The sequence below is a fragment of the Nematolebias whitei genome, chromosome 5, assembly GCF_014905685.2.
Source record: "Nematolebias whitei isolate Nwh7 chromosome 5, NemWhi1, whole genome shotgun sequence".
Taxonomy (NCBI): Eukaryota; Metazoa; Chordata; class Actinopteri; order Cyprinodontiformes; family Rivulidae; genus Nematolebias; species Nematolebias whitei.
The window spans coordinates 2,430,753-2,443,961 of record NC_056502.1 but is presented as its reverse complement, the minus strand read 5'-3'; the positions used below and the strand labels follow the sequence as shown (position 1 = coordinate 2,443,961).

At 42.9% G+C, this 13,209-nt stretch overlaps 2 protein-coding genes across 4 annotated transcripts in view; both read left to right on the top strand.

Annotated features, from left to right (window-relative positions):
• The first annotated feature begins 772 nt into the window (after window positions 1-772).
• On the top strand, window positions 773-5,691 carry pkdc (protein kinase-like domain containing). Its single transcript, XM_037676510.1, has 6 exons — window positions 773-797; window positions 1,845-1,898; window positions 3,241-3,345; window positions 3,416-3,624; window positions 3,804-4,087; window positions 5,100-5,691. Exons 1-6 carry the CDS (start codon window positions 773-775, stop codon window positions 5,689-5,691), a joined length of 1,269 nt encoding a protein of 422 aa, XP_037532438.1.
• Window positions 5,692-7,676: 1,985 nt separating this feature from the next.
• Window positions 7,677-13,209, top strand: part of LOC119409790 (homocysteine-responsive endoplasmic reticulum-resident ubiquitin-like domain member 2 protein) — a 7,505-nt gene continuing 1,972 nt past the window's right edge. The window contains exons 1-6 of one of the 3 annotated variants that reach the window (XM_037676691.1): window positions 7,677-7,768; window positions 8,900-8,962; window positions 11,056-11,157; window positions 11,295-11,461; window positions 11,880-12,005; window positions 12,085-12,417. In XM_037676691.1, coding sequence (XP_037532619.1) covers window positions 11,071-11,157; window positions 11,295-11,461; window positions 11,880-12,005; window positions 12,085-12,417 — 713 coding nt within the window. In that variant the 5' untranslated portion in view covers window positions 7,677-7,768; window positions 8,900-8,962; window positions 11,056-11,070. Of the gene's footprint in view, window positions 7,803-8,899; window positions 8,963-11,055; window positions 11,158-11,294; window positions 11,462-11,879; window positions 12,006-12,084; window positions 12,418-13,209 lie in introns of all 3 variants that reach the window. The other 2 variants (XM_037676693.1, XM_037676692.1) reach the window with 2 other exon arrangements.

Here is a 13,209-nt window from a genome sequence, read left to right as displayed (position 1 = left end):
CAACACGAAACAGATCAGCAGCAACATGAAACAGATCAGCAGCAACACAAAACAGATCAGCAGCAACATTGAAACAGATCAGCAGCAACACGAAACAGATCAGCAGCAACATTGAAACAGATCAGCAGCAACATGAAACAGATCAGGAGCAACATGATGTGATTTTTCACAGTGATTCTCCTGGTTAGAGATTCATGAGTCTAACAGCCTCAGGGTAGAAGCTGTTCCTCAGTCTAGTGGTTCTACACTTAATGCTCCTCAACCTCCTTCCTGAGGGGAGCGGGGCAAAAAGTGTGTGTGCTGACTCCTGAAGAAGGAAAAAAAACTCATACATATATCTCCATCCATCCATCCATCCATCCATCCATCCATCCATCCATCCATCCATCCATCCATCCATCCATCATTATCTTTACCCGCTTCTTGCTTTTCTCAGGGGTCACTGGTGCACATGTCCAGCCATCAACAGGCGAGAGACACCAGGACAGGTCTCCAGTCCGTCACAGGGACACATTGAGACAAATGTCTCTCTCTCTCATTCTCATTTGTCTCCCGAGCCATCCAGCCCTCCTGCATGTGTTCGACGCCTCCGTCAGCCGGATCACGACGTAAATTAATTCAAAGAAACATGATTTTCTTACAAGACAAGTGTAGCATATTTTTCCATTCCCCGTTATGACTGATATTAAATCCATGTGCAAATGTACAACAAAAAGTGAAGGAAAAATGTGATAATGTGTGGGAATGTCTCAGTCAACGTTCAGATTTCAACATGACTGACATCTGTGTTGGAAAAGGTAAATTTGTATGAATGAATGTCAGTAAACCTCTTGTCAGGAAGAGCAGCACACACCTCGTGCAGGAGGCCAGACCAAAGACTCTGCATGTTGTACGTGATTCTGCACACTTTGAAATGAAGATCTACCTCGTTTTTGAAACCTTAATTCAATGCAATTCAAAAATACTTTATTAATCCCAAAGGGAAATGAAGTGTTGTAGCTCATCATTCAAGAGTTGTTAGATGCTGACAGCGGTGGGCAGGAAGGATCTCCTTAATCTTAATGTTAGAATTAGAAGTTATAGGCATTTCAAACTTTATATTCATATAATGGTGATGAAAACAACTAGCCAACATTTTTTTTGACATTCATTAATATTCTGCGTCAAACTGACCTCAGCTTTTGTAGTTTAGCTTTACCTGGTTGTTAAAAAATCCCACTTCCTGTTGGCTTGGCTTTGATTTGCCCTTCAGACAGAATGAACTGTTTTGTATATCATGTAATTTTCATGTGTTTTACATATTGAGGAAAAAGTTTTAGTTAAATGTGACAAATGCATGTTTTCAGTGGAAACCCTCCCCAAGGGAACGATTTGCTTCCAGACACCTTTGTAATTGTCCGCCTCATGACTGCTGCAACCAAAAGCATGAACATCATTGTTTGTGCAAAACAAACTTAGTTATTAAATCTTATCAAACATCAGGTAAGTGTATTCTATGATCTTTGCATTGAAGTGTTAAAGTAAAACCTGTAACAAAGCTAAATGTTTGTGACTCACTAACAAAAATCTTTAGATTAAAGTAAAACCTGTGACTTCTGTTTTACCAGCCCAAAAACTTTTAAATGCTTTCACTGCATGTAAAAACTACTTTAGCTTTTCTTTAGCTGAAGACTTTCTGTCGTGTTCTGTTGTTTCTTTCTGCTCGGGAGCTGCGTTCAGTTGAAGATCTTTTAGTTCTCTGGAGAAAGACGGCTCAGCTGGATGAACCGTAACGGTTTGTGTCCTGAGCACTGGTCGAGTTGTGTTTCAGAACTAATCCAGTTCTGGTTCTGTGTCTCCTGCAGAGCAGCTCCTCGGGTCTGTGGCTGAACAGGAGCAAGAGGAGGCTGCTGTCATCTGTGAGTTTATTCAACGTGTAGCGTCCTCTTTCTGCCCACACTGAGTCCTGAGCATCCTTTTATCACCTGCTGCTCCTTGGCTCATTCTGCTCCAGGTCAGAGCTGTAGCTCCCACATGTTGAAGATTTAATTTAGAAATATATCTTTGATAAAATAAGCAGTGTGCTAGGCTTGTTTTTATAACCTTACCAGCTCTCCCAGCTCACAAACAGACTGGTGACCTTGGACTGCCAGCTGCGCCTGCAGTATGAAATCAACTCCTCATCCAGCTCTCGCTGCTAACTCAAACACATGGTTCATGGGCAGTTAACATTCTCTGCCATATTAGTTTAAAACATCCATAAACCTTAACCAAACTTCCCTAACAGACTCCATAAGTTAATCAGCTTTAAAGGTACATCAATGATATCTGTCCGAGTGTTTTACCAAAATCCATTCAGTGGATCACGAAATATTGTTCAAATAGACAAACACTCACTAATAGCCAAAGATCACATGTCTTTCAAAATGGTGGTCTTAATTAATTCATGCGACCTTTATTTATACAGGTTAATGAGCCTCGGGGACTCATTTACTAAAAGGATGTTTGTGTTGTTGGGGGTGGGTGGTAAATAAAAGAGAGGAATACATTATTACTCACATCAAAATATGATAACTGGTCACCAGTAAGACTCAATTCAAATTTAGCTGAAGTCAACCAGAAACACTTCTACATTTAAGGCTTATGAACAAGCAAGGGACCACCACAAAGAAGTGCTGAATATTTTAAACATCAGTTAAAAATAAGTCATCTATTTAGAAAAGCCATATTAAAAAGTAAATTTGTGAGAAACACAAGCTTAATGTCAAGGTTGAGGAGCATTAAGTGTAGAACCACTAGACTGAGGAACAGCTTCTACCCTGAGGCTGTTAGACTCATGAATCTTTAACCAGAATAACCACTGTGAAAAATCACATCATGTTGCTGCTGATCTGTTTCATGTTGCTGCTGATCTGTTTCATGTTGCTGCTGATCTGTTTCATGTTGCTGCTGATCTGTTTCTATGCTGATGTGTTCATGCGTGCACATCTGCTTACACGGACTCGTGTTCATGTTTGTGCTGATGTTCGACGTAATGTTTTATGCTATTAGTGCTTAGTGTATATTTAGTTGATGTTTTTCTTAGTTCATATCTTAGATGTTATTACTGTTTTTCTTTTACATTTTATTGTTGGATGTAACTGGGACCCTGTGTACATAATTTCGCTCCACCACATGTACCACATGAGGTGACAATGACAATAAAGAAACTCTGACTTTGACTCTGAGGTTTAATTCTTTTAAGTTCCGTCTACACTCCAGTCCAGGAGGTGGCGGTAGAGAACGTCTCAGTTCGTTTGACGACCGTCTTTAAATCGAAGAAGAAGAGTGACCGGAAGTATTCGTTAGTCGTCGGCATCGTTAAATGTAACAATGTCCACATTTAAACGATGTTAACTTCTCTGTCACTGTTCTTTTTTTAATCCCTTCGGCTCAGACCCGACGCTGGACATGAAGCAGGAGTACCAGGATCTGGTCCTACAGGCGTGCGGAGCCTCATCTGTGCGTGTCGGCTCCAGGATCCAGACTCTGTGGAGCGGCTACGGGGACATAGTCCGGCTGCACCTGGAGGCGGGCAGCCAGGCAGCACGGGACTCGGCAGCTCTGGTCGGTGGAGTAGTTCTGGTACCAGTGGGTCTCCACCTGGTACGACCTCACCTTCCGTGCGTGCGAGCGGTCCGTGCTCCCGCCGCCCGGGCGCTCGGCCTCGTGCGGAAGCCTCACGTGTTTCACGACCACGGAGGGCCGGTCGATCAGAAGCGCCGTCAAAATGATCAGATCCGCCGGATCCGCCTCTCTGACAGCAATGCGCGCTCCCGACGCAGGGGGAACAGATTTTCACGGGGGAGCAGAATTTCGCACAAGACCGGCCCTCCGTGGTCGTGAAACACGTGAGGCTTCCGCACGAGGCCGAGCGCCCGGGCGGCGGGAGCACGGACCGCTCGCACGCACGGAAGGTGAGGTCGTACCAGGTGGAGACCCACTGGTACCAGAACTACTCCACCGACCAGAGCTGCCGAGTCCCGTGCTGCCTGGCTGCCCGCCGCTACGGCCCGGAGCTGGTGCTGGTGCTGGAGGACCTGGACGTGGAGGGGTACGATCAGAGGAGGTATGGATCCGTGGAAACATCCATCTCATCTCATCCGAGTTAATTAAAGTCAGTGCGAGAGGAGTCCAGCACGAGGCTTCAGATGTTGATGTGATAACCATCAGAGTTGATGTTTGTAAGTTTTACTTCAAAGTGCGTCGGTGCTGAAGAGACAGCTGGATTTAGAGTTCTTATTAAATGTATAAACTTCTCCTCTGGGTTTACAGAGCATGCTGCAATCAAGAAACAAAACAAGAAATAAAACAAACCAATCAAACATGTGTGTTTGGGCCCAGAACTGAGGGAACAAGAACAGTTTCTCTGCATTAAAGCAAAAACATGAAGACATGGTTATTTACTCTTTTTATATAGAAATTAAATGCTATTACCACTGCTTCCTAAATATTATAATATTTTGCTTCATATTCATCTTATAATAATCATAAAAGTACAATAATTAAGGAGATATATATTTATAGTTCTGCTGTTTTCATTGCACACACATGCAGTGAACTAATAAAGTCAAAGTGTACATAAGAGAATGAAGATGAGTGAAGCTGTTGACAGTCGGTGTGTTTCTCTGCATTCTGGACACACTTTAAACAACGTTTTGTTTAGCTTTTTAATTTACAAGTATTAAATCAAGCCTAAATTTACACTGTGACTAACCCGTCATGGTGTACCTGGAAAACCAAACTCTGGCTCATGTTGGAAGTATTTTTAGTCTGATTAAAGCAGCTACACTCATCATGTGTCTCTTATTGTTGGCAACAAGAGACATGTTGTCTGTCCAAACAGGTCTCGCTTGTAAATGAGTCTTTGTGGCTCAATGTGACTGATCTGTATAAATAAAGGTTGAATGACAGACCTGCTCCTCTACAGTTTATTAGCTGTTAATAGATTATTTTTAAATGATCCAAAGCTCATGAATCAAGCCCTCTTTTCCACTTCTTGTCGGCAGTAATAAAGATTATCGAGACATTATTATTTAGAAGAGGTTTTTCATGTTGGATGTAAATGTTGTCATTCATAGGACCAGCGTGAGGGACAGAGAGATCAGGGCTTGCCTCAGCTGGCTTGCCCACTTCCATGCTCTCTTCCTGGGTGTGGAACCAGTGGGTCTGTGGCCAGTCGGTACCTACTGGCACCTGGAGACCCGGCCCGATGAGCTGGAGGCGATGGACGACGCCGAGTTGAAAGCTGCAGCCGCCGACATCGACAGGAAGCTCAGTGAGTGCCGCTTCAAGACCATTGTCCACGGGGACGCCAAGCTGGCTAATTTCTGCTTTTCCCAGCGTGGACATGACGTGGCAGCGGTGGACTTTCAGTATGTTGGCGGCGGGTGTGGGATGAAAGACGTTGTGTATTTTCTTGGAAGCTGCATGGACGAGAGGGAGTGTGAGGAAAGGGTGCCGGGCCTGTTGGAGCACTATTTCACCGAACTGAAGCTGTTTGTAAAAGAAGACGTGGACGTGGACGCGCTGGAAAAAGAGTGGAGAGACATGTTTGTGTTCGCTTGGACGGATTTTCATCGTTTTCTGCTGGGATGGATGCCGGGACACTGGAAGGTCAACCGATACAGTGAACAGCTGACCAAGGAGGCTCTGCACAAACTGAGACAGTAATCTGAATAAAAGTGTTGTGGTGAACTTTATTAGTATATAATTATAACTTCAAGCACTTTCCTCCTCTGTGTTGCCAGCCAGGCTAATATCTCATTAAAGGTTAATTAAAGGTTGTTGACAATTCAGCGTTTTTATGTATTTCTTGTTGACCTAAACAACTTAAATGTAAAGAACGTGTTAATCTCTGTTTGGTCTGTTCCAGTATGTTCAAGATTTGATTCCTCTTTTTTCCTTTCATTATTATGGAACACAAAAACAGAAAGTGATGTTTCCCACAGACGATCACTTCAATATAAAGTGAGTGAAATCATTCAGTATTTTATGAACTAAAATGATGAAATTAATTAATCTACAGTTGAGTGTCAAAGAGATTACATAATAAAATATTTAAGTACACATACACATTTTTATTTGCTGCTGTTAACACACACGTTGCTCCAGACCATAACAATTTTAACAGACGTTGACAGTTTCTTTGTAAATTACATCTGATGGAAATAATGCAAGAAGCTCTGAAGCTCTCGACCTCTAAGTGGCTTCAAGCATCTGCTAAGTTCATGACAAACGCCAACGCAGACATGTTCCTGTTTTTAGTTTTTTACATCGCCTTGCATTGTAGCTGCTTTAGTTTCGTTTTTTAATGCCATTTTCTTTCATTTTTCACGATTTACAGTATATGCTTTCTTTTATGACTGTCTGCTGTTGTCATCACTCTTTGTTAAAATCAGGTCTCTCTTGTAAATGAGTCCTTGAGACTCGATGAGACTCACCTGTATAAATAAAGGTTGAATGATTAATATTACTGCAATATAAGGATCTGGGCTTCCAGACACGGATTTCTAATTTTGACCTGCCGGTAGTTAAAATTATTCTTGCAACGGTATGTGTTGATGTTTATCACCAAATGATCAGTTTTCTTCTAATACATCAAAGATTATGATGGAAAAAGACCAATTTATGTCAATAAAATAATGTGTAACAAGAGTTTCAGGAGTCGTTCTGAAAATGTTTAAATACTTGCTAGCTACACCTCACTCCCAGCTCCCATGTCATTCTTATTTTACCTGCATTAACTTTTGGGTCCACAGTAGTTCAATAAAGTTAAAAAAAAAACCTTTTGGGTCCACAGTAGTTCAATAAACTTAAAAAAAAAAACTTTTGGGTCCACAGTAGTTCAATAAAGTTAAAAAAAACAAAAAACTTTTGGGTCCACACGTTTTGAGCATCGGTGAATATAGTGGCGCACCGAGCTGGCGGACTTCGCTCACCGTTTTCAGTCAGGTCATCTGGACAGGTTTTCTTTTTTTTTTTCTGAAACATTTCACCTTCCATCCAGAAGGCTTCACCAGTCAAGGAAACACACAACACAAAACTGATTCTCCCCACAACAGCTTACTACAAAGTGGAACAAACCAGTTATGTTGGTGCTAAGATGGTGTCTTTGGCACGCCCCCTCCTCCGATGCCCGGCCCTCTTCCTCGTCGACAGATGACCTCATCGTCCAGATGACCTCATCGTCCAGATGACCGGACTGAAAATTGTTGGATTGTATACCTGGATTATTGAGCATGGACTATTTCGCTCACCCACTGTTTGTTTAAGGTGGGTCCATGTTACATCAGCCTGCAAAAACCAAGCATGAACATAAATAGTTGTTTTTACATGTCAGTGTTGTTTTAATACAAAAAATAATCTTAAATCAATAAATGGATCTGCTGAATACGATCAATTCCAAACTGAGCTAAGAGTGAGATGGAGGAGGAGGATTCGCTGTGGCGACACTTGACGAGGGAAAAGCCGAAAGAAGAAGAAGAAGTTACACATTTGTTATTAACAGGCAATACGATAATAAACTATGACTGTTGAGGTAACACATTCCCTCCTTTACCAAAATATTCACATTCTCCGCTCGTGTGCACTTCTAGCCCGATCAAGCGCCGGCGGACCGTTAAGGAACAAACCCACCGATCAGCTGCTCTGGCCGTCGTGGTCACGTGACTTCCGCTCTCGGAGCAGACATTACGGCAGCGCGGCGGCGGAGCGGAGCAGGGACGGAGAGACGACGCTGTGTGACCAGGTCTGTCAGCTGAACCTGACGGGGATAATTAAAGGTGGAGAACAGATTAACGCGTTGTCACTGCGGAAGGAGGTTTAATCATCTGGACGCATCGCTACCACAGCGAAGCTAGCTGTAGCTAACAAGCTAACTGTTTTCTTCATCAGCAGAAAATAAAAGTCCAAATTCTGAGACTGGCCCGCCCTTAAACGTCCTTTATTCTTTTTTATTCTTTTCTGGGTTTAGTAATATAGTTGGTAGAATGCCCGAAGTGAACCGGTTTAGCCTGTTTGGGGTTTGTTTTGATGGCAGGAGTTGGGACTGAACAGAAACTATAACTATTATTTACTTTCTGTTTGGACAGTTACTTTTCATGAGTTGTTTAAGAAAAGTTTCTCCTGATTAATGACCACGTGTTTCAACTAAAACTTGTCCTGATATCTGCCCTTTTGATCGATATTAGATTTTTTGATTTGTTATTAGTTTACACTCTGACCAACAGTAAAAGTTACTCCACGTGGGCTGAAAGTAGTTTATTCTAAATGGATTGTTTTGTTTCACCTTCACTTCAAAATCATGTGCAAAATAAATGTTACACAACAAATTTAATGTTAGTATTTTTAATAATAGAAATGAAGTAGTGACTTTTCAGCAGAACATTTTAGTCTAGCTGTTATAAACCATCCAGGTGCTGTCTGGATTTATTTATTTGTTTGTTTTGTATTAATTAGAGATCTTGATACAGCAAAAGTTAAAATCTCCCAAAGTATTTCTGAAAAGTGGAGTGAGGTCCTCTGGACAGATTTCAATAAATTTCATAACGTTTATAGGAACCGATCCGTCATGTTGAAATTTGTGCTGAACGTTAAAATCACGTTCAGATCAGTTTCTTGTTTTTATTTTTACTCTTGGATCAAAATTCATTCCAGCAGCTTCTCGACAAACTGGAGCCAACGTTTGTTCAGAATCCCAGTTTCAGTGGAGTCAGATCCTTCCCATGGTCCAGGATTACGCTTGTAAGGACGTTTGTAGTAAGCTGAAGCACAGCACGAACATCTGGAGGTGTGCTTGTAGCCTGGGCAGATGTTACTCACAGGCCTTCCTGCGTCGTCGTGCTCCTTGTGTTGATATTTGATGCCGTTTGCTTCGCAGCTGTTCATCGACCAGCACACGGTGAATTCAGGAAGGATCCTTTAACACAATGACTTCACACAGGTGAGAGCTGCTGCGTGTCTGCAGGTAAATGTTAAGATTCTCCTCCGCTCCCGTTTCCTGGAGCATCTTACCAAAAGACCTGGAGCGCTCCACCCTGACCTCTGGGGGATTTTAAACATCTGCTAAGCTCCTGCAAAAACCAACGCACACATGTTCCTGTTTTCAGTATTTTGTATTATAACACAGATGCTTCTTAATTTCTTTTTCCACTTTAATTTTTATTAATAGAACATAACATAAGGATTTATCTCGTACATTTTCCAGATTATGGTAGCCTAAGCAGGCCGCTCTTTACAATAGCAATTAAAAAAATAACAATAAAGGGGTGCACACATTCATAGAACAATAACTAAATTAAAAAAATAATAATTATATATATGTAAAATAATAATAACAATAAAATAAATCTCGGTCATAGATGTTTATAGTCTAGAAATTCCAGTTAATAGCATTGAGTTTCCTCGTGTCTCTTCTTGGGTGTGTCCATTTTTCCCACGTATTCAAAAAAATATTCATTCAACCTTTATTTAGACAAAAAAAATCTTCTTTTAGTCCAAGAATGAAGGTCATTCGCTCCATCTCGTAAATTTCCCTACCAACATTCAGCCGTTGTTGTCTGGAGGGAGCTGATACCTGGTTCCAGTTTCTTGTTATGGCTTTTTTACACGCAGTTAACAGTATCTTAATCAAATACATATCTTCATTCAATACACATTTATTTATATTTCCAAGATACGTCGTCTTAAAATCTTGATAATGGGTATCCCACGATGGCTCTGATTGCAGTATTCACATTTCACCATATAAATCTAGTTTTGGACACTCCCAGAATGTGTGTGTATGTTTGCTTCCATATTTCCACACATTCTCCAACAGGGCAGATGAGATGTGGTTTGTTTGCTCTTTATCTTGGGTGCAATGAAGAACCTGGAGAGGGTTTCCACCCAAACTCTCTCCAAAGTCTGGAGTTTGTTGCTGTGCTCTGATTTATACACATCCTGCCATTCTTCTGACGACAGTTCAATTTTGGATTCTTTCTCCCAGTTAGTTTTTATGTATGTGGTTGATGTTGGTGTGTCCTCCCTCAGAGTTTTATATAATGACGTTAACATAGATGTTTTTTATCTTTTATATAAGTTCTTCCATTCATTTTTCAATGTATATTCTTATTTATGACTGTCCACGGTTGTCATGGCTCTTTGTTTAAACCAGGTGTCTCTTGTAAACGAGTCCTGGAGGCTCAGTGAGACCAACCTGTAGAGATAAAGGTTGAAAAGGTTTTAGTTTCATTCACATTGTTTACGCATGTTATAATTTGATTTGTGGCGTTTTGATGAAGAATTGCTTGAAGACTTTGTGTGTTTGAACGCAGGAGATGATTAATCCTGAACATATGTACAGGGTTTAAAGCTTTTCAGCTGGCCGTGTTAAAAAACAAGAGCGTGCACGTTGTTACAAGTGTCAACTTAAACTGCACCGTGTTTTCATACGATCCAAGTTCTGGCAAAGTTTGTGCTTCAGTTGTGTGAGGTCAGCTTTAGATTGTCAGCTTTTGTTCCTGGTAATCAAACCAGCACACAGGTAAACCTGCTGCTCACTCCAGTACCACTCACTGGGTGACGATCGGCCCGTCCTGCAGGCTCCGCCTACCTGCAGTTCTTGTGACGGTGACGGTCTTCAGTTAAATTGTGCACATCTGTGCAGCTGGTCTCAAGGTCCAATCAGACGACGTTATAATTTGCTACATACACAACCAGGAGCATCATGAAATGATTTTTAAATATTGTGACCGCGAGCTGTGGAGTACACGTGTAACGGTACGCACACGGTGCAGCTGACACCAGCAAAGCCCTCACCCAAAGCTTTAAATAAAACTAAAACAAATGTCTTTATTTTAGAGAACTGCTTGTTGTTCACGTGTCTGTGAACTGATGACCTGAAACAAACAAACAAACAAACAAAGAGGGTCTTTGTGTTTGAGTTCTGTCTGTTTCTAAAGTCAACTTTCCTTTTGTCTCCGGTACCTTCTTTGTTTTCCATCATTGTTTCCCTCCTCCCACCGTCGGGCCGTTTCCCGGCCGGGGGACTCGCAGCGGGATGAGGAGCGCATGATGCATCTGGATCGTTCTTCTCTTGGCCCCCCAGGCTCACCGATGCCTCAGAGTCCGTCCAGCTCCTCTGCTTCTGACTCCGGAGTGAGTAATCGTAGCACGGTGTGTGCTGGTTCAATCATGGATCAGGTGTTTCTTCTGCTTCCGTGTCATTTCCTGTCTGTCGAGCTCCTGTAATAACTTTGTTTAATAATTAATTGCACTTTATGTTGTCGTCACAGAGTTCAGACGGCAACGTCCCCCCCTCTCCTGCCACCACGCCAAATCTGGACAGTCAGTCGGACTCTTCCTCCTCACCCCCCTCTGTCCCAGAAACTCGTGATGGGTTGAGGTATCGAGGAGGCGCCCCCCCTCACGATTCCCAGAGCACCTCCGGTGTCCCTCCGTGGTAAGCTGCTCGACCTTTAACCTTTACCTGAGCTGCTCGACCTTTAACCTTTACCTGAAGACACAAACATACTGACCATAGCAACAAGTTTCATAAAAACAGCATGCAAGCAACAAGAAGTAAAATAAATTTACAAACACCAAAAGATATTTTCTCTGATCACTCGGACACGTTTTAAAATCCAAAGCAAATGAAACATCTTGAGCAGCGGTCACAGAGCATCCAGATGTTCTCAGTCACATCGTGACGACGGAGTGGACCGTTCTGTGTTCAGACGTCTTGGACTGAGAGCGACTCTAAAAAACAACTAGTTTCACTTTAGTAAATCTCACATCAAAGGAAAACGCTGCATTCATTTACAGACCAGTCTCTTATTTGTGTGAATCTCGTTTGTTTCTTGTATTTTTTCCTTTCACAGCCCGGGTGCAGCCCAGGTCCCTTTGCAAGGCGACCTCCCTGCCGACGTGGCCCCTAACCCCCTGTACGCGCCCGTGCACATGTTGTGGTGGCAGCAGATGTATGCACGGCATTACTACCTGCAGTAGTAAGTGAAGGACGGTCGTGGAGCGTCAGAGACGTCACGGTCTCTGCTGAAGTGTTCAATCTCGTGTTTGTGTTTGTAGTCAGGCTGCAGTGGCTGCCTCTCAGCCTCCCCTCCCTTCTCCTCCCACCTCCGCCCCCTCCTCACCCCGCCCACCTGCTCCACCTGACGAAGATGTTCAACCTCCGCTCGGCCCCAACCCGGCCCAGAACCCTTTACAAGAGAACGAGCCGGCCAACCCGGTCCAGATGAACGCTCAGGGCGGGCCGGTTCTGAACGACGACGACCTGAACCACGACTGGCTGGACTGGCTGTACGCCGTGTCGCGGGCCGGCGTCCTGCTCAGCATCGTCTACTTCTACTCCTCCTTCAGCCGCTTCGCCTTGGTGCTGGGAGCCGTGCTGCTCGCTTACCTGTGCGTATAAATACTCACGTGCACAGTCGTGCACAGAAGTCGTGACGTGCCCCTCTTGTTTTAGACTTTGTCAGGAACATGGTAAAAGTACAGAAGTTAAACGGTGTACGGTCGACACAGTTTGTACACATTTAACAGGTTTGAAGGTCAATAATTAAAGCTGCGCCAATTTATCGGCCCCGATTTCCTTAATTTTGGGAAATTGGCCGATACGTGCACGAGAAACCGATTTTACAGATAATTTTTAGTTTTAACAATTGTCTGAACTTCCTTTATATTTCAGAGCACTACCTCATGGCCACTTAAAACAAGCTTGTATTGTTCTAGGATATTGTACAAGGGCATGTGTTTCAGTAAAATACGATTGTCAAACTGAAGGTGCATTGTGACCTGATAACACCTGAATATAAAACAAGTCGGAAAACTGCAGTCGGTGCACCTCTAATCATTCACTTGAATAATAATTCAGACCTTTTCCAGACCTACAGCACAGCTTTAATATGCTGAACTTTCTTAGATTTCCCTTCTTGCTCCTCAGACTCTCAGCTTTTTGACTGACAGGTCTTTTCTTTTGAACCTCATCAGTCTTGGGTCTGTTTTGTGAAGAAAGCTTCTGCTCGTTTAGCTTCAGTGCTGGTGTTTAGCTTCAGGGCTGATGTTTAGATTCAGGGCTGGTGTTTAGCTTCAGGGCTTGTGTTTAGCTTCAGGGCTGGTGTTTAGCTTCAGGGCTGGTGTTTAGCTTCAAGGCTGATGTTTAGCTTCATGGCTGGTGTTTAGCTTTAGGGCTGGTGT

Excerpts from the sequence above, each read along its gene's own strand:
- pkdc (XM_037676510.1), top strand. The coding sequence starts at position 773 with ATGACTGACATCTGTGTTGGAAAAG. Across the intron at positions 1,899-3,240 it reads AGAGGAGGCTGCTGTCATCT|TCCAGGAGGTGGCGGTAGAG; the intron begins GTGAGTTTATTC and ends TCTACACTCCAG. Across the intron at positions 3,346-3,415 it reads AGTCGTCGGCATCGTTAAAT|ACCCGACGCTGGACATGAAG; the intron begins GTAACAATGTCC and ends CCTTCGGCTCAG.